Source organism: Sturnus vulgaris, chromosome 11 (genome assembly GCF_052056855.1).
Source record: "Sturnus vulgaris isolate bStuVul1 chromosome 11, bStuVul1.hap1, whole genome shotgun sequence".
Lineage (NCBI taxonomy): Eukaryota > Metazoa > Chordata > Aves > Passeriformes > Sturnidae > Sturnus > Sturnus vulgaris.
Window position 1 is genome coordinate 2,314,387 of NC_142253.1, and position 21,780 is coordinate 2,336,166.

At 40.6% G+C, this 21,780-nt stretch overlaps 1 protein-coding gene across 2 annotated transcripts in view; it reads right to left on the reverse strand.

Annotated features, from left to right (window-relative positions):
• LOC106851633 (contactin-6) overlaps window positions 1-21,780 on the reverse strand; it is a 126,527-nt gene that overhangs the window by 86,868 nt on the left and 17,879 nt on the right. For both annotated transcript variants that reach the window (XM_088171243.1, XM_014873758.2), the window contains exon 2: window positions 15,986-16,123. In XM_088171243.1, coding sequence (XP_088027369.1) covers window positions 15,986-16,040 — 55 coding nt within the window. In that variant the 5' untranslated portion in view covers window positions 16,041-16,123. The remainder of the gene's footprint in view (window positions 1-15,985; window positions 16,124-21,780) is intronic.

Below are 21,780 nucleotides of genomic sequence, written 5' to 3' on the forward strand. Positions count from 1 at the left end.
ACAACGTGTCACCTGTATTAATAATGGAATATTTTACTGAAAAATAAACAAACATGAGCAACAGTGCTGAAATTCCTACCCTGGCCTGACTTTTTTGGCTTTATGAAAAGATTTCCCAAAGACTTTGTGCTATGGTGGGAGATGCAGACAAGTGAAATAAGAGGTGAAAATCACCTTTTCATTAGTGTGGGTGATTTGTTTCATGTCATGAACTTGGGCATGTCCTTCAGATGGAGAACTCTCGTGGAACAGACATTAATTATGGAGACAAATATCCCTGATGAAGTTGGAGGGATGTGCCTTTCTGATGGATACTAATCCTGATGTGCCTTCTTCTCGATGAAATTTCTTTTTTTTCTTTTTTTTTTTTTTTTGTGTTACTAGGCAAGATGAATAAATAATAATGAACCTTTTCCAATCTAGTGCATGGGCATTTTGTTCACTGTAATTTCAGTTCTAAGGGAGCCCCAGATCCAATGACAGATTCTGTTTGCTGCATTGTACTCCTGTAATATTCATTTGGCACTGCTGCCAAACTGACTGAAGGCTTAATTCAATAATTTATACTACAGGAAAAGATAACAGCTATATCATTTAATATCCTGCCACTTAAATAAAGCCAGCACTTTGTTTCTCTCAAACTTTTCTCTGTTTAAAATGTAACTGTGCTTTGCTCTCTTAGAGGATGGGGAGTAATTAAGCTCAGATGATTTTTGTCATTGGAATTTTGTGTGATGACTCCCAAATTCCATTGAGAGATGCCCTGTCAATGCCTTATTATTGTGAGAGAGAGTGAAACATTGCCTTGAATAAGCACAAAACAACATGAGAAACTGCAGTTCTGCTTTATACAGAAAACAAGGGGAAAAATAAAGGAATTTGGGGAAATTTCAGACCCATTTGAGTCTTTGCAACTCTTTGCTCCCACCCAGGGACTCTGGAGACAGAGGGGGACAAAGGAGAATTGCTGCACTCAAAGATCCAGCCACACTGGAATGGAGAGAAAACATGGAAAAGTTTACAAATAGTTTGAATTTACTAAAGCAAGCAGTGGCTCATCTTGGTTTCCAGAGGCCACACTTGGTAATTCCCACTTATGCTCGACAGGAAAATTGTTGTAAAGTGAAGTTGTATTTTGGTTCTGCAACATTGAGAGTCCCAGACCTTGTAGAAATCCAAATACAATCTCCATTCTACAGCACTATAATGCAGGTGGGTGTTTAAGCACCTTGTACAAGTTATTTAAATTTGGTTTCTTTATTTTGAATAACTGGAACAAAATGGCTCCTTCCCAGACACTTGTTTTTCTCAGTAGGGCTTAAGTAAGAGGCACGAATTAAAGCAGTCAGGAATTATTAGCTGTAAGACCCTGACATCAGCAATGATTTTATATGTAGATAACAAGGTTTATATCCTGGGATAACACTTAGAAATAATTGAGATCATGAAGATAATAGAAAAACCATGTGGAGACCATTTATTTTTGTAGCCCAAATTACTGCCACGGCGAAAATTCCTCGGGACACAGAAAGATCTGATATAGAAATTTCAGGCTGCCACCTACTTCTTGCTTTCAGATGATTGATAGCTCAGGAAGAAAATCTTGGGATATAAATCATCTCAAGCAATGATCCAGGCAAGATTAAAAAACTCTTTATTTTCTTACATGTAATTGAAGAGGAATACAAGGGATATTTAAAACATTTTAAACCTAAGGCTGGTCCTGATTTAAATCAGATTATTCAGGCAGGATATTATCAAAATATTTATTATATTGACTGACTGCTTTGCATGAATTTGTCATCACAGTACTGACATCCATTTGAAGGACTAAAACTAAATTTGGAAATTAAACTTTAAGGGGAAAAATGGTCTTTTTTAACCAAAAATCAGGTTGCAAAATTAACAATTGGCCAGTGAAGATCTGCCTGAGATAGATCAGACCTTGTGTGGCTTTGCTGTGGCTGTTTGGGTAAGATGAAATTTAATTTTCCTGGCCAGCAGCACCTGCAGATGTGCCTCATCTTGAGTATATTTATGTTTAATTCTTATTTTGGCATCCTGGCAGAAAAATTTTTAAAAATTTAAAATATTTTTTTAAAAATTGAAAAAAACCCACAACTATCATGAGCAACAGAAGGGAAATAGAGATTTAAACAGCAAAATGTGGTTGGGATTTCACAAGACATGGTTTTATTTTTTGATTCACCCTGCATTCCAGAATCCTGCTGAAAACAGGGGGTGCAATCACTCCCCAGGAAAAGGCAGCATCATCCTCTGCTGTGGAAAATATCAGGCAAGGAAAATATAATTAGCATTGTATATTCTGTTATTGTGTCTAGCATGCTGAAAGCTCCCAGGCACTTTCAAAATAAATAAAATAAACAGAGATGAATGAAACTGAACTCTGCTAAATATCATCAATGAGGATCTGCTTTATTACTGGCAATTAAGAAGGGAAAGTCAAAACACAAGCTCTCATTATCACTCATTGATTAAAACCCAGTTAGAACATTGCAATCCCAACCAGCCCACTGCTCTGCTCGTTCCGCATTTCAGCACACAAAACAGCACAATATTTCAGAAATAATTAGGAACACAGAGTTAGTGATCAGCCTTAATGTTCCCCAATAAAATTGCCAAAGCAAATGATTATGGATCAGCCAAAAGACACTATTTGAAGCCATCATCTTTTGTGGCTGTTTAATACCTTCATGATGATATTTTTTTTTATTTTTTTTTTTTCCTGAGCAAAAGCAAATGAAGTTAAAATCCTTCCAGTAATGGCACCCTGGAATTTAGCAGAAGCCATAAGCATAACTTTGCAAATGCTCTTTTTTTTTTTTGGGAAGTGACTGCCAGCCATTGAGCTGCTCAGGCAATTTTTGTCTCTACTCTCTATTTTAAAGGAGCTAATATCAACATTTCTGATGTAGAGCAAGCTGGGAATGTCTGTCAAAATGACTGTGCTTTTCCATTCAAGGAAAAATGACCTTTACCTGATGTGTTCTCCAAAAAAAAAAATAAAAATAAAAATAAATGACAGCATAAACAACAAAACCCCGCTGAAAGGAGGGAGGAAATGCAGGTTGATGGGGCTGCACTGAAATTCTGCCTCGGGGCAGGGATGGAAAGGGAAGGGGAAGGAAGGCTGGGAGCCAGGGACAGGGGATGTGGAAATGTTGCTGGTCATGTCAGCAGGCTGAAAATCCAGGGAAAACTGGGAACTCTCCCCCTTGCACACTGCCTTTCCTCTCCTAATATCCGTGTTTGACACCAGTTTGAAGCTGCACAGAAAGAGCAGCATCCGAAAACTGGGGTTTGAGGTGTCCCTGTTAACCCTTCCCAAGGAGCCTGGAGATCATGGAATGCCAGGGGAGAGTTTGCACCGTTTGTCCTCCTGAGGGAACCCAGAACCTGAAATGTTTTACATAAGCAGATATGAAAAATTCCATAACTCTGGCAGCTGTTCCATGGCCAGTGCCAGTTCAGCTGCTCCATCACCCTCCTCCCTTTTATCTCTACTTTCATTATCTGTTAAAATTCAGCCCATTTTAGGAAACATGAATGATTTATTACTAAAAATTACTATTTTCATCAACTTCTACAAGTTGTAATTGCCAATCAAGCCTTTGCATATTCTACCACCAAAATTATTTTGCAAATCCATTTTTTTCCAGCTGGGATTTACATTGATCCCTCTACACTTTGGTTTCTACCCTCACCCCTTATTTTAATTCAACTCCCTGGTTTTTAAAAAACTCAAGAAATTAGTTTATGTCTTTTTACCCACTTGGAAACATTCATGAGTGTGGGAGAAAAAGTGAGTCCAAGTTTAGGACTTCTCAGTCCATTGAGTACTCTGTGATTTTGTAGAATTTTGCTGCTTGGATTGGAAACAGAAATAAAAATCAGACAATCTTCAGTCAGAATGGCCTGATGGGAGCTGTAGCACGGGGCCAATAATGAAATGCGGGGAAAACATTTCATATCTATTACTTTGGGGTAATTTTTCTCTAATCCAAAAATCACAAAACCACTGTAATTCTGCGGAAATCTCACATACTTGGCTGGCATATTTTCCCCAGCTCTAGTAGGAACTGATAACAGGCTGCTGAATTACTGCTTAATAAACCACTAAATGAGAGCCATCCAAGATAACGGGGCATTAAATGACGGCTATTCAGGGAAAAAGTAGAATTGCAGAGAGAAATGCAAGAGGACTCTTTGCATAGAGGGAAATTGGATTAGTCATCTCATCTCTGCCAGTGGTGGAGTTCAAACTGCAGCAGATTGGGAAATGAAAAAAAAAAAAAAAAAACAAAACCAAAAAAGGGAAGTGACAAAGAAAGGAGGACACTCAATGTAGGGGCTGCTTGTCATCACCTGAGCTGGGACAGAGTGTTTAAATTGTGGGGGTAATGTGAGCAGTGAAATGTAATAAATGCAAAGACAAAATAAAATGAAATGCAAAGATGAAATCAAAAAAGTGAAAATAATGTATGGATGAGATTATAAACCAAAATAAATCAAGAGAAATAGAAGTGGTGGAGAATTTCAGGATGTGAAGACGAAAGGGGAAGTGTTGAATTCAGGCTGGATTGTAGAATCATTGAACACGGAGTGGTTTGGGTTGGAAGGACCTTAAAGCCCACCCAGTGTCACCCCTGCCATGGCAGGGACACCTTCCCCTATCCCAGGCTGCTCCAAACCCTGCCCAGCCTGGCCTGGGACATTTCCCCTGGGATTTCACAGCTGAAGCACCAGTCCTTCCCTAAGGATTAAACCCTGATGACACCAGAGAGGTGTGTGAGGAGCTGCCCTGCTCCTGCCATCCATCCCAGCCCGGTGCCATCCATCTCCAGCAGAAGCTGTCCCACCAGGCTGCTGAGAGCACATTTGCTCCACTTGTGCTCCTCGGGAAATTGTATCCTCCTGACTGATGGCTGCCGTGCCCACGGTGCAGCATCAGCAGCAGAGTTATGACAAATCTGCTCAAGGCCATATTTCTGGGCAGTGACATAATCAGTGATGGATTCAGCTCTAATTTCAGGAGATTTAGACTGCAGAGTTTTAAAGCAAAGAGAGGAGGGTGCTCCATGTTCCCCCTCCTCAATAATTGCATCCGACTGAGTTTACAGCACGTCCTATTTCACCACATTCATTTTCTGCCTGTTTGTGATTTCACATCCCTAATAGCTTGAAAACTATGCAGACATTTGGGTAAAATGTCAGTGCAATACAATGAATGTTTGTTTGATTATTTTGACTTGCAGTGGACATCCACCTTTGGGCTGACAACAATTCTCTTGTCTCAATTTCTCCTATAAATTAATTTTGTATATGCACAAGCATTTTTCACATATTAAACTGGGACTGAAATCTCGATTCAGGTTTGCTTTCCTTAACGTTTGCATGAATTTCTGTTGATCATCTAGCTCATATTTTTATCCAAAACTCTCAACCCAAATTATTTCAAGGCACAAAATGTGAATCAGTCTGGATTCTCTTAATAGGATTTTGTTCTTTTCCATCCAAATTCTTGGTGTTCACCTTTCAGGTCACTCTTAATCTGTAAATATTTATTTTAAGTGAAGAATTTGAGCATTTCTCTGGGAAGAGAGGTTTAATAATACATAGATATTTCTGCTCTCTAAATCTCACTGAGCACTCTTACTTTTATGTGATTACTCTTAGATTCTCTGAAGAAAAGACATTGTTGTTGCCTGCCAGTGAGCACTGAAAGTCAGTGGCTTCACTGGCAATAAAACCATTTTAATTTGCAGTCAGACTGGTGGGATATTAATGAGGTTTACCTTTCTTTAAGGCAAATTTGTGGAGTACATGTGCAGCATCATTTTAATTGCAGCACCATATATAATTTCGTGTATCTGCAACTTATCTCCTGGAGAGGCTGGGGGTTAATTGAGTGAATAAAATAAATGTAGACTAATTAGAAGATGACAAGTTATAGCTGATAAGGTCACTTGTCAGGCAAATATGAATTCAGTATCTATTGCATTAATGGTTACATTTTCTCTGGCCTAGAGCAAACTATTTGTGTTTTGCAAACTCACAAATATACAAGGAAGACACAGAGAAATGTCTTTTATTTCTACCATATTCAGTGTAAATCAGAATAAATCTAAATAGAAACAGCAATTGGAGGTATCACATTATATTCTGATTTAAGTTGCATTATACCATCAGTGATTTTTAGTAGCTTTAGACTGATATGACTGAAATATGAATCTGATTAATGCTCAATAAGTTACTCGAGATTAACCCCTATAGTTTTGTTGACATTGTATTGATACCCACTTTTTTATAAGCTGTAGGAAAAGTAATAAATCATCAGGAACGATTTGGCATAAGTGTATGAAGTGAGACAATGTTAGAGGATGAAGAAATTGCATTCCATAAATCACATTGGGGCTGGGGGGAAAGGCTTTCTGTGAGCCAAAGTTTGGATAGATTTTACTCGAAAGTACTCTAAATTTTCCAGGGCGAGCTCAGGGCAGTGAGACAGAGACTGTCCAAGGTTTGGGAGGGAGGAGTGGCAGCCTGGGTGTGTGCTGGGCAGTGAAACAAAACCAACCCCAGAGTGGGTGAGGGCACCCAGCAATTCCACCAAGGAAAAGCCAATCCCAAGGGACAACGTGCTCTGATTTTGTCACATTTGTCTTCCCAGACAATTGTCCCAAATGATAATGAGCTTTTAAGGAAATCCCGTGGCAAACAACCCACCCAGACTGCAGATCAAAGCACAGAAATAACTTATGGAAATAATCTTCCTAAATAACCTTCCATTGGCTTTGGAATGATGCTGGAGTGGTGCCTGGGTCCCTCCCTGCCTCGGAGCTTTCCTCCCTGGGATGCTGCTGGAGCTGGGGATGCCCAGAGCAGCTGTGGCTGCCCCTGGATCCCTGGCAGTGCCCAAGGCCAGGTTGGACATTGGGTTTGGATCACCCTGGGACAGTGGAAGATGTCCCTGCCAAGACAGGGAGTGGCTCTGGATGGGCTTAAAATCCCTCCCAACCCAAACCATTCCATCACTCTGTGATTCCATGGCAGAAGAAAGGTGAAGCTGCTGCAGGTGTGTGCAGGTGTGTTTGCAGAACAGCTCCAGCACAAGACTATCTGCACCTTTTTTACACCTTTTTTACACTGCCCTAAAATGGCTGCAGAAAGAATTGCTCAGAAATAAACCCCTTTTTTCTGCTTTTCCTCAAACTGCCGCAATATTCAGGATATGTCAGAGGTTCTGTCACTGAGAGAGAGTTCTGCTAATGCCAGACACACCCCAGGAAGCCCCTGGCCATTAATGTGAGTTTTCACTCATGACTCAAGCATGACCTTTGTGTGTCTGCTGTTTGTTTGGCAGCCAAAGTGAGTAAAGTTCCCAGGCAAATAATGAAGTGATGCTGCTTCTCCAGAGGAAATATTACCCCAGCAAACAGCGTGACAGATCTGATCTCACAGATGTTTTGTGCACAGAAGACAATTTAAAGCTACGGCGATTTCCTTGCTGATACCTTGAAGAGTTGGAATTTTTCAGTCATCTTTCACTTTTCTCTCAGAGCCCTCCTCCTTCTATTGTGTTTGGAAGCATTGAGGACAATTATTCTGTTTCTAAGGAGCTCCGAGGCTGCAGTGAAAGGTGCATTCGTCATTAAAATATCTTTGTCCACGAGAACTTTTCATTCCCACCAAGAGCAGCTCCTACCACGGCAAAGCTCAAAGGAGTTTGATTAAAAGACCTGATTTCTAAGTTGAAATGAATGAGTTACAGGTAATTAGAGCAGGCTGAAAAGCAGGACGATGATGTTTGGAGCTAAACAATGTCACACACAGTGCCTTAATTAGCAGCAAAAGTGATTTAGCAAAGTAATATTCTAATTCCAATCCAATTGCTACAAATTATTAATAACAATAAGCATGGAATAACCGAGATCCACTAACAATGAGATGCAATATCTGTCACAGGAAAATATAGGGCCCCTTTGCTAATGAGATTGTAATTAGAATAGAACAATAAAGCAGATATTAATATTGAACACAGGACAAAACCGTGGTTAGGCTACGCAGAAGGGGAAAAGTGCTGCTACTAAAATTCTACAAAGGTCTAAAAATCAAATATATCAAAATAAAGCTTATGAATTTTCCTCTTGCCACAAAGCAGGTGGGAATTTAGGCAGTGTCTGACCCATAGGACAAGGACTGGCACCTCTGGGTGGGCTTGGCACACAAGGGGAAGGAGACACCCAGGGAAATGGGGGCTGCAGGTCCCCTCTGTGCCTGAACTCTGCCTCCACACTCAAAATTTGCCCTCTTGCTCCCATCTCACCTCCTGCAAGAGAAGCCTTAGAGAGCCTGAACAGCCTTGGGATGATTAATTGTGATAAATGTGCCACCAACCACAGCAATTACTGACAGAAAGCCTCACGTGGTGCATGTGGGGTTGTTCCTCCAGGTCCTGAAACTGTAATTTCATGACAATTAAACATTGCTTTTAATTTTTAATTCTTTTTTAAGAGTTTAATCCTAAATATGAATGGAGTAATAGAGAAAAGGGCTGTTCTGGAGGGTGAAAAACAAATGTTAAGTAAATAAAAATAATCCATTCACATGGATTGTTGGTTGGTTCTGGACTATAATTCAGCCTCCTGGGGAATGTGTGGTTGGCCTGTGATTTTGATTGTTTTTGGAGCTAAACCTGGGAATACTGGGATCTGAATATCACAAGAGCAATGGAAAGAGTGCTTTACACCTGGCCCAACTGTGACAGAGAAGAGCTCTGAGCTATCCCAGGTATTTCCATCCATCCATCCATCCATCATCCATCCATCCATCCATCCATCCATCCATCCATCCATCATCCATCCATCATCCATCCATCCATCATCCATCATCCATCCATCATCCATCATTCATCATCCATCCATCATCCATCCATCATCCATCATCCATCATCCATCCATCCATCCACCCATCCATCCATCATCCATCCATCATCCATCCATCCATCCATCCATCATCCATCCATCCATCATCCATCATCCATCCATCATCCATCATCCATCCATCCATCCATCCATCCATCCATCCATCCATCCATCCATCCATCCATCCATCATCCATCCATCATCCATCCATCCATCATCCATCATCCATCCATCCATCCATCCATCCATCCATCATCCATCCATCCATTATCCATCCATCATCCATCCATCCATCATCCATCCATCCATCATCCATCCATCCATCATCCATCCATCCATCCATCCATCCATCCATCATCCATCCATCCATCATCCATCATCCATCATCCATCCATCCATCATCCATCATCCATCATCCATCCATCATCCATCCATCATCCATCCATCATCCATCATCCATCATCCATCCATCCATCCATCATCCATCATCCATCATCCATCCATCATCCATCCATCATCCATCCATCATCCATCATCCATCCATCATCCATCATCCATCCATCCATCATCCATCCATCCATCCATCATCCATCCATCCATCATCCATCCATCCATCCATCCATCCATCCATCCATCCATCCATCCATCATCCATCCATCCATCCATCCATCCATCCATCCATCCATCCATCCATCATCCATCATCCATCCATCATCCATCCATCCATCATCCATCCATCCATCCATCCATCATCCATCCATCCATCCATCCATCCATCCATCCATCCATCATCCATCATCCATCCATCCCTCATCCATCATCCATCCATCATCCATCCATCCATCCCTCACTCAGCCCCACTGGATTAATCCTTCCCTAATTCCCTCTGATTGTCCCAGAGCTGCCTTTCAACCCGCACTCTACAAGAAATATTTTGTGTCAATCACAAGAATTCCTCTTGCAGATGGGGATGAAAAACACCTCCCAACCCCAAGAGGTGTATTTTTAGTAATGTAGGCACGAGAACCACAGCCTAAATCATCCTGAGGGGTTGGAAATTACTCTGGGAGCTCGAACCCTGTGACAGCCACATTTTCTGTCCCAGGCAAGTGTCAACCATAATAATAATACATTACAAATAATTTTTAAAAATTAAAAAAGTTTTATGTGTGTGATTTTTTTTTTTTACTGCCAAGAAGCCAGAGGAGAAAACACCGATTTTTGAAACCCCCAGTTGGAGTGGGATTGTGGCAGCAAGATTTCCCCAGGAATGCCAAATAGGTGTGAATGCAGTGAATTCCAAGAAGTTTTCAATGTTAATTCCTGCTCAACACAAAACACACACATAAACAGCGATCAATAGGCGCTAAATGAAAAAGAAGTAGCAAATCAATAACCCCAGACGTTTTATTTTCCAGCTTCTGCAAACAATGGGAGGGATGATCAGCCTGTGATTACGTGGAAGTCACAGATATTGTTGCAGCACTTAAAAGTTTGTGAGCAAGGTCTTCACCCGTGTCAGGGTGTGCACAGTTTTGTTAAACAGCAGGGAAGTTTGGTTGTGGTTTTCATGTCAAAATAAAGGAGAATTAATTTTTGGGGGTTTATTTTTTTGCATTTCCAAGATCTGAATTCTGGGGGAAAAAATATTTTTTTTCTTATTTCTGCTAGTGGAAAATTAGACTTCAGCTGGGTTTCTCTGTTTCATGTAGGATGTAGATGAACCTTGAGGTCCCTTCCAACCCAAACCTTTCAGTGATTCCATGATTTTATGGCCATCATTCTCTCCATAATAAAATTTAGGGTTTCAGGCATCAGCTCTTTAACTGAGGCATTGGTTGTGGAGATAAAAAGGGAGTGGATTTGGCTCTTAAACTCTAAAAATTCAGTGTTGGTAACTCTGAAATGGGGAATCTCAAAATTCAGCTTTTATGGGCAACCTGTGCCAAGGCCTCAACTGTTTTTAGGGAACAATTTATCTCTAAAATCTGATCTAAACCTACTCTTTGCTTAAGCAATTACTTAAAACCAGCAATTTTCCTTGAAAATTTTGTTTTCCAATAAACTGTTTCAACATTATTGTGCCTTCTCAAGTTTAATTTCTTTATACCTAAGTTTGTCATTGTTGACAATAGAAAATGCTCAAAATATTTGAAGTGCTTAATCACCTGCTAATTTCAACTTCTTGGCAGTGATAATAAAGTAAAATTGAATTGTCTTTGAAGTTGTTGCAACAAAAAAAGTGAAAAAAAAAATCACTTCTAAAGTACCAGGATGTTATTTTACAAAGTTAATGAGCCTTTTGTGCTGGGAGATGAAATGGTTTGATATGAAACAGGAAGAAATCATGTAAAACTTTAATAAAAGGGGAAAAATAATGTAAAGTAACCAATTGAAAAGATTGGGAAGCAATAATTACTTAAACCAGCATAAAAATAGACAGGTCCTTTCAGACTAGAGAATTTACACACTAGAGCCATACAGAAAACAAAAAAGTCTGGTGAATTCACACCCATGAATTCCAGCATCTCCACCTCACTCAGGAGCCATAAATGACATTTCCCTGACAAAGGGAATCAATGCAGCTCCAATCTCAAAGTGCACCTTCAAATCAGCACCTGAGCTCTCACCTCTTCTGCACCACATCCGTGCACTCAGGATAATCCCAAAAAGGTTTTTTGTTTTTTTTTTCCTGGGAAATGAAGCACAATGAGGGAGATTCTTCTATAGAGTGAGTCTATTAAACATATTAAACAAAAATTCTCTGTCCTCAGGTTTGGGGAGGGGTGGAGCCCTCGGGGAATAGGAGAGTGGCACTGGTATCCACTCAGGGCCAAGCTTTGAGCTGGGTTTATGTCTGTCTGTCCCTCACATTCCCTAAATGTAATGGTGCATCTTCAGGGCACGAGGTTCCCTTTTTTCCTGCCTCTGTTGCACCAGGGGAGGGTTGTTGAACGGTTGCTGTTGTTGTTGTTCCTGCCAGCATGGAAACAAAAGTTCTCCAAACATCACTGCTGCCTCTCCTGGGAAGTCATTGCAGCATCAGCCGTGTCCTGCCACAGCCCTGCAAGTCATTCACACAAATCCAGCTTTTTATTTCCCAAACCCCCGTGCTGTCTAAGGGACACCTAATTATTATCAGTGTCTGACTCATCAGCACATCTCCAAATGTCTCTGGTTGTTCAAGGAAGCCTTAACATTTCCAGGCTGGACTAGTTCATCTCCACATTTTGCTGTTAGAAATAGCAAAGATGTCACTTGTCTTAAAATATATGGTCTGCTGTTCCATCCCTAAAGGTGCTGTTATGCCAACAATAAATCTGTGAGACACTGCAGGCAGAGTGTGGGATGTGATGTATTCAATATTCATCCTGCTGTGACCCAGAGGAGGATCAGGACACTTTACATCAGGAAATGTCTCTCTCTAATTTAACAGTTTCAAAATGATGGGCCAAAAATCCAGCCCGGGAGGTTGTGGTTGCATCTTCAATTGATTTGGAGGCAAGAAGCCAAAGGGCTCTGTAAAAATACAGTCAATGCCTCATTTCCAACATGCAGGTCAGACTGGCTTGGGATATTTCTCTTGTCCACAGCCTGATGGAATTCACTGCAATTCTGTTTTTTCCTTATCCTTAATCCTGGAAATCTCCTTTGCTTCCAAAGTGGAGTCAAGACCATCAGCAGGACAAGGGACAGTCACAAAAGCCACCTCTCCGTGCCTTTATTTATTTATAAATAAAGAGATTTATTTGAAGGGAAGAAGCCACCAGGAATCAGGTCAAAGAGAAGCCATTTCCCTCGAGGAACAGGAGGGACAGAGAAAATTTGGATCAGCTGTCCAGGAGGAAGACAGACACTTGAAATAATCAGAGGACAGAGGAGAGAATGGAGGGAGCAGGGACAGAGAGATGAGGAAATTTCCTCCAACCTGATGGAGAACCTGACCTGGCATCCACACCCAAGGAAAAACCTGAGGTGCCTCTAATGGACACTTAGGACAGAAATATGATATTCAAAAGGAAAATAGAATTTTCCCTCATTAAGATATTTTTGGCAACCTGCCTTGCACAACAACTCCAGAGGAAGCAGCACAATCCAGGAGCAGCCATAGGAGGAAAACGTGAGAGAGTTTTTGGTGTGAAGAGACAATTATTTTATTTTATTGAGCACTTTGGACAGGTCTGTTCATTTCAACTTCCCAAAATCCTGTCTACATCTTTGATCCAGAAAGTGAAGGCACTTTCTTAACATATTCATATCAAATAATGTTTAAATTTCAACGATGTCAGGAGATGGTTGTTGTACATCCCTATAGCAAGTACACAGAATTTAAAGTAATGATCTCTGAGTTTATCTTCATCACCCTTCTTGCCTCTGGTGCTCTGCTTAGATCAGATTATCTCATTTAAATAGCAATGGGCTAGGAAAAAAAAAATCTAATCTGTTCCCTCGCTGTGTCACTGTGCATGCATTACTTTATTTTATTTTGTCCCCTAAGGCACTGCAAGAAAACCCTAAAGACCCTCGTAGAGACACATAAAAAAGCTCTGCTGGAAAATAAGAGTTGGAGAGAACATTATTCTTTCCACGATTTTTGCCTATAAAGAGAATATAGAGGGCAGTTTGATTTTTGAGTAATTGAATTGCCATTTTGAGGGGTAATAATATCCAGCTCTTCTGCACAGCACATTTAATCCTGAGATTTAAAATTAATTTAGAGGTCAAAATCATTTTCATTCTACATGTCAGGTAGAATTGAGGTAGAAACAAGGAGGGAATGAGTGACCAATGCCATCCAACACTCTGAATTAACTTTCTATCCCCAGCCCACAAAACTGCTCAGCACCAGGACTGGGTCCTCATCTTCCCACTCATTTCTATGATTGCTAAATTGATGTGAACCTTCCATGTGATAAAGCAGAGAAGTTTTGCCATAAGTGCAGTTTTCTGTCACCACCAGGAGTATTTCAGAACGTCCTGGAGTGAAAATCAGCAAAGCTCTGCTGAAATCAATGGAGTTAATTTATACCCAGGTATAAATTAACTTATCCCAGGGAAGTCAGTGGGAGATTTTGCTGTTCCTTTAATTGAGAGCAGGACAAAAGGGCTGTTGTGAGCTACTCTTGGTGCCTGGGAATATGGAACATTTACATTTTTAGCTATTTTTAAGTCTTTAAAAGGTGAGCATGTTCATCTAAAAGTGAACTCCCAGTACCTTTTAATTCAGATTTAAAGCTTGGGACTGGGCTTGTTAATGATGATCCTCTGGCAAGAATGATGAAGATGATGAAAATTTTCAAAAATTAAAGTCTGAGGGGGGGAAAAAAAAAAAAAAAGGAAGGAAAAAATTTATTTTTGGAGATACAAACCATGGGTGTAAGAATATCTTGTCCCTCACACAGCAATTCAGATTCCAGGACCACCAACTATTTCCCAAGAAATCAAGGAATTACAGGGGAACCCTGTGCTCTGGAAAACAGGTGCAAGTGCTTTACTCAGAGTAGTAAAGAAGGGAATGATCTGTGAGAGGCACCCAAGGGGGCAGAGGGGAATTAAAGGGAAGATTGGGTCCTAAACACATGGTTGTTGAGATTAGTTCAGCAAAGCTGGGCTTAAATGAGCAACTGCTCACTTGAAATATTTTATATATCACAATGTTTTACATATTCCAAGATTTTTAGTCCTTAACGTGCTGGTTGTTTGTTACTGAAATAACAACTTTGTATTGATTTAACAGAAAGTCTGATCCTGAGATTTACATTTTTTTTATCCTGAGGTTTACATTTCACATTTAGATAAAACAGCATTGAGTTTCATTTAAATTGTATTTTAAAATGCTACTGAAGTCTGCCCTGTGCTCTGTTTCCTCACTTCAAACAGCTGCTGACTCATGCACTACATAATTAATTTAAGTATCATTTGAGGTTACTTTAATACAATTTCCTTGTAAGTACATGAGTAATATCCTGGCTATTTAGAGTTCAATACATTAATTGGAGACAAAAGTCAGTTGTCATGGTTTCTATCACAGCCAAGTGTGAAGGGTCAGTCCATCCCCAAATTCATTATAACCTCAAAGAGTTCAGTTCCCATTCAGTGCCTGTTTGGAGATGAGGCTGTAATGAGCCACATGAGTTAATCCCATTTTTATGGCTTTATGAAGCAGGATTGTCAAGTTATATGCTTTTAATTAGAAGAAAGGTTCAGAGTTGGAATGAACTCAGAATACCAAACCCTCACTGTGAGCAATGCCCAGCCAGGCAGAAAAGAACATTTTACCTCACAATATGCTACAAACTGTTGATATTTTAATTAAGCACAAGGGATAGTCAAGAAGGAGAATGGGGGGACGAATTCCTGCTTCCTCCAACCACACTCTGTGCTCTGATCCCAGCCTGGGGAGTGTCAGGGTGCCCAGGGTGGGAGGATGAGGGTCCATCATCACTCCAGCAGGAAGCAAAGAAGGAACGTTTGCATTTGCTTTGGGCTTTAAGCAAGATTTTCTTTCTTTTTTGTGTGTTTATATTGATAGTCCTCACGATTCTCACCCATTTTTGGACTTCATAAAGAAATACTTTAATTTTCCTTTCAGTTCACTGTGATTTAAAGACACTTCACTCATATGGAAGCACTTGAAGGGTGTGAGATGAAATGTGGAATCAAAACCATTAAATCAGTGTTCCCAAACTGCTCTGGTTTTCAGTCCAGCTTCATTTGCTGATATTGTGGCCAAGAAATGTTTTCATGGTGTTGTCACCCAAGTAACAATTGTTTTTCTTTCTCACTGTTGCAGCTTAGACTATTTTTTAAAGCCATTACCTGGATTCCAGCTTTCTTATGATCTTGAAAAAGTATTTTCCTGGTTCAAAGGCAGTACCTGGAGTTGTTTAAAATTAAAGCGTGTCCTAATGAAAAGCTCCTTAGTCACTTGTTCATACATAAAAGGGCTGTTAATTTTGGTAATTGCTTCTCCTTTCTCCAAGAATTATGACACTGATAGAGATTTATCAATCACAAACACTAATAGTGGAACATTTTACCTGTGCTGCAGCTCATGAATGGCAGCAGACTTATTAGTTTCCATAGCAACACCATCTCCACTTTCCAAGGTCAAAAATTCCTCCCATCCAATCAGTGGAAGAAAGTAAAGTGTGTCTTCCTGTGACTACCTGGATTTTCTGCAAAAACAGGAAGAGAAATTGGGCAATTAAAGTACAGACTCCAAATAAATACCCCAAATTTCCCCAGGTAAAACCACGTTCTACTGCACCATTTGGAGACTCAGACACTACAAATGCAATAGGACAGGATCATCCTGGCATAAAAATAATTCCAAAATGACACAAAGTTGGAATGAAAAGCCAATAATGTTGGGGTTCCTCCCACCCACTCCATGTGGCACAGAGATCTCTTGGATGGGAGGGAATTTCTTCAAGCAGGAAAGAAAAAATCTGCCTGTGTTCCCTTTGCCAGACAGTGCTGGGATGGAAGAAAAGGTGTTTGGAAAACTGGGCTTTTCCCAACTCCAGAGTGTTCATCAAATGTTCAGATATTTCTTGTTCCATCATAGGGAGCCCCTCTGGAGCCAGGCTGGGAGAGCTGGGGGTGCTCACCTGGACAGGAGAGGGATCCAGGGAGAGCTCAGAGACCCCAAAGGGGCTCCAGGAGAGCTGGAGAGGGACTGGGAACAAGGGATGGGGGGACAGGACACAGGGAATGGCTTCCCTGCCAGAGGACAGGGATGGATGGGATATTGGGGTGGAATTCCTGGCTGGGATGGAATTCCCAGAGCAGGTGTGGCTGCCCCTGGGTCCCTGGAATGTCCCAGGTTGGACATTGGGGTTGGAGCAGCCTGGGACAGTGGGAGGTGTCCCTGCCATGGATGGGGTGGCACTGGATCTTTAAGGTCCCTCCCAACCCAAACCAGTCTGGAATTCCATGATTCCACAGTGACCCCAGCCAGGATCCTTTGGTGAATGTGCTGTAACGTCAGCAGGTCCTGATGAAAAATGATTGATCCCCCACGGGAGGAGAAGGGATCACAATGTCACACACGCCCCATGTAAAAAGGAAAAAAAAAAAGAAAACAAAAACCTTTTCTCTGTGAAGTTTTATCCTTCAGAAATGAACCATCCGCCTGTAAGGATTTACATAACAATTTCCTCTAATTTCCTTTGACATTTCAGTCAACAGATGATGAATTAAGCCAGGAAAAAGTATCTGTTTGGCCTATACTCCCAAAGGGCACACGAGTGATTTACTGCTGGGGATCAGTTCATAAAGCAGCTGAAACCAGAAATCACTTAATAAAATGAGTTTACAAAATTGTAAAATCATTCCAAACCTTTTAAGTGCTGAAAATTTTCCACTGAGAAATTACAATTATGAGCCACACTTATGGATCCATATTCTCTTCTCACTCGTCTCATTTTTCACAGCAGTGAGAAAAAAAATCTCATCCAGGGTTGCCCTGGAACTTATTGCTGATAGGAGTGAGAGAGATGATTTTTAGAAAATTAAGAAATCCACATTTTCTGGAAATCATCCCACTTCTCCAAGAGACTTAATTTTGTTGATATTTTCTATAAACTGCACCTAAAAATTGCAGGAGGTCTCAGGAGAGACACTTAAAAACCCGAGGAATGATCAAAACTTGACAAGTTACTAAGTTTTGGAAAAAAAGGATGGAAAAACCCCAGAGTTTCTTTTAGCCTTTCATGATGTCCTACTTCGCACACAGCTGTGATCTGCTGAAGAACATTTGCAAAATTTATAAGTGTTTGAAAGGAAAAGGATTAAAACCACTAAATTATAATTCTGCCCAAGTAGAAACAGAGAAGGATGAGCTGGGTTGTACCTTTATATATCAACCCTGCCCCAAGCAGCAGTAACTGCACCTAAACACCCTCCATCAATATTTCCTTTCTTTTTTTAATACTTTTGGGTGCTTTTTTAGAGCACTTGCCTTCAGTTCAGGTTCCACTCCAACCCCTCCTTTAAACCACCTGTCGATACTGAAGGTAGGCATTGATTATTTCTGCTTCAGTGGAAAACCTGGTGCTTTTCCTTATTGAATCACATCATATTTATTTCACACCCTTTCTCCTGCTTGTCAATATTTGTCTCGAAGCTCATGTACATATCTGTGATATCTGAGACCAAAAAAAAAAAAACAACAAAAAAACCTCTTTTAAGTTTGTCTCCCCTTGTCCTTCCTGAACAGAATGCATCCCTTCAGATCAAAAGATGTAAGTTAGGATTTTAATTAATTACTTAGATGTCATGGTACTCCTCTATTAATTTTGTGACTTTACCTGTCCCACTTTTAGCTTTTTTTTTTTTTTTTTTTCCTCCTGGAGGAGGGAGAAGATTCCCCAGGCACCCAGGACCTGTGTGTGCAGCAGGGTGAGGAGGCTCAAATTGCCCATTTGCTGACAGATCACTCTGAGGATGCCAAGCTGGCTGTTAGCAGATACCAACCAGCGTTTGTCTGCAATTTATCCCCTTTTGCTGAAGTTAGTGCTGCGAATTTTGCACATTCCCACGTGTTTTCCTTGGCATTTCTGTCTGGATTCACCTCCTGTCCTGGGTATTTTTCTGTGCTTCTTTTTTTTGGACAGGGAGCACTTCCCAGTGCTGGTCCTACCCAATTCCTTTTCCTCAAGATCTCTCAAACAGATTCAGTTCCAGTTCTATTTCTCTCAAATAGATCCAGTTGGGTTTTTTTTTTCCTTCCACATTGGGTGTGTGACTTTTTTAGTGCAGAAATCCCTTCTAAAGGTGCAAAAGTTGCCAAAGAAAATTGGGAATGGGCTTAGACCATCCAGAATTACTCACGTGCTTCCTGATATTAAAAAAAAAAATATTCCAAATAAAAAATAGCCAATAAAGGCCAAATAACTGGCCAGACCCTTTTTTTTTTTTTTTTTTTTTTTAATGCAAGGAAATATCCTTTTGAATATCCCTGCTTTCTATTCTCATCTTGTTGGGTTAAGGACGAGTCTTTTGGAACCCTGAAACAAGAACCTGCAGCTGCCAATATCCCGAATATACAACCCAAACTTTTTGTATTCATACAAAGTATTGATCAATCCTCAGAACTGTAATTCTTCTGCTCCTAGGGCTGCAAATTATGGGGCATTACTGTAAATACACACACACACACACATATTTCCTTAAAGTTACCCAGCTGTTTTACTCCCTTCCCTTTGACAAACACAAGGACTGAACTGGTGAGCAGGCACTTAATAATTTTTACAACATCTTTCCAACAGCAGCTTCCATGGGATTATTTACTGTCAAACTAAATCAAGAATAAATGAAAAAGCTGAAATATTTATAGCATAAGAAAAATCTGGTTCAGACCAGAAATCCCAGACTGGCGTTAAATCAAGAAATGTAACAAGATAAATTCTGCCATCATACCCTTTGTTTTCTGGATGTGCTGCTATCACTTATTCTAATTGTTATGCCACAGTTTGAGCAGAGAGATGGATGGAAAACAAAGTATGTTAAATATGATCAGGGGGGAAACATTACATTTCCCCCTAAAATCCTGATTGTGTGTCCATTTGTCAGCAGGATGTAATTTATACAAATATGTTTGTTACAGAAGTAGGCAACGTCATTTTTTTGTTGTTTTCCCATTAGAGAAAACAAGTCCATAGGAAAGAACTCAGTCCTCAGATACTTTATATGTGTCATTTTCATTTCATATCTGTGGGGGAAGGAGAGAGATCTGCTCCTGGGACATCCAAATGTGTGGGACACCTATGGATATACAGGAGGTGAATAAATGGAAAAAGGGGGATAAAATACCCAGGTCAGCAATGTGGAGGAGTTGTGCAGCACCTGCTTCTCCTTGCAGATACGCAGGGAAATATCACTGGAAAGAAAGTCCACAAAACTAGTGCTGCCATCAAACATTTCCTCCTGGACATCTGGGAGATTGAAAAATTCAGAGTAAAAGTGGGATTTGAGTGTTGACTTGGCATTTAGCACACGGAGGGAGAGGCTGTCTTGTTGTGTGGCTGAAGGTTGCAGTGGTACAGCTGTTTTCCTTGGAATTTAGAAGGGAATAGGCTGTGGATTTATTTCTTAATTAAAATAATCTGACATATATTTAACACATCAACGTAAGGGCCAATGTCTTGTTCTTTACTGAGCCCAACCTGGTGCCAAGGCTTTGGTTTTCAAGACCCTTAATTTCTACAACCACTTAGTTTTTGAGTAACAAAACATTTACAAGAACAAATCCGTGACAAAAGACAAAACACTCTCTGGTGTCATCTGAATCCTCATGAAAATAGGCCCCATTTCCCACTTCTGCCACGATTTCCTGTTGAATTTTCTGAAAGCAAAAGTTGGTTCAGGTAGTGATGTGACATTGAACTGGGGTAAAACCTGTCAGGCCCTGGGAATGATGAGATTTTGCTCTCAGCTAAATTCCAGCAAATTGACATTTTTACCCATGGCAAAATGTAGCTGTGCTTGCAGAAAGAGCAACTTTCTGACCTGGTGGAAGAAAAAAAAAAAAAATGTTCAAGAACAGGGAATTGGGGTCAAATTCCACAGTGGTGCTGGTGGGGGAGCTTCTCCCCAGGACTGGTTTATTGGTGTAACCACCCATGGAATGAGATCTGCACGAGTGGGAGAAGAAAGGAATGGAAATGTGGAGGGAAAGGCTCTAACCCAGGCAGAGCATGCCCAGCCTTTTCATTCTGCAGCCTCAGCTTTCCCTCCCACCAGCTTCCACACATCTATATTATCTTTAGAATTTGGCCTTCCACCCTTTTTTTTTTTTTTTTTTTTATTTTTCATCCCTCATGTGCCAGGAAATAAGCGGAGCCAGGCTTGCATTCCTGGCACACCATTGCTCCTGATCTCTCTATTGTCTCCTGAGCACCTGATTCCAAGGCATCTAATGTGAATTTTCTCATGAATGCCAATGATACGCAGCTACATTTTTCTTTTCAAACTTTTTACCCCTGAGGCGCTTTCTGCACTCAAACTATTTTCCACATATCCATAACAGAGTGAATAGCAAACACTTGCAACTACCAGAACAGGAGCAGGAGCAACCAGTTTTCCAGGCTCCAGCAAGATTTACGTATGCTGTTGCAGTACTTACTGCTTATTTAGAATTATTGAACCATATTTTGAGGGAGAAAAGTACCCCGTGCTATTTAACAAAGGTTTCCGATACTGATCACTCCTATTTTTCCTCTTTCACAAAAGGACTTGGCTTTTCATTCGGTTTTCACTCCTGACTGCTATTGCTTACTTTTCCTAGGGAAAAGAAAAATATTGTGGCTCATTTGCAATTTAAATTCAGTGCATAAAGCCTTCAGGGAGGGTTTAAATCTTGTGTTTTCAAAACGTTTTCCTAAATCTGAGCAAACAGCTCGTTGTGTTTCAGGTGACATTGAGATCCTACATGGTGGGACCCTACAGAGGCTTTTGTTGTCTCAAACTCCCCAAATTAAGACATTTTTGGAGAAATGGGATGGACTGTGCTCTGGTGTCTGATGAGGCCTCTCTCACCATCCCAGATGGAATCACCAGCATTGGAATGGCCCTGGCACAGGGAATTTGTGGATGCCCAGCCCTGGCAGTGCCCAAGGCCAGGTTGGAGCAGCCTGGGACAGTGGAACCTGTCCCTGCCATGGCAGGGGTGGCACTGGGGGATTTTTAAGGTCCCTTCCAACCCCAAATCATTCCATGATTCTAAGCATTCTTATAAGGATTCACACCTTCTTTAACAGTCAAGTACAAGACACAGTAGGATTAAAAAAAAAAAAAAATTAAAATAATTTTAAAATTATTTTGATTTTTC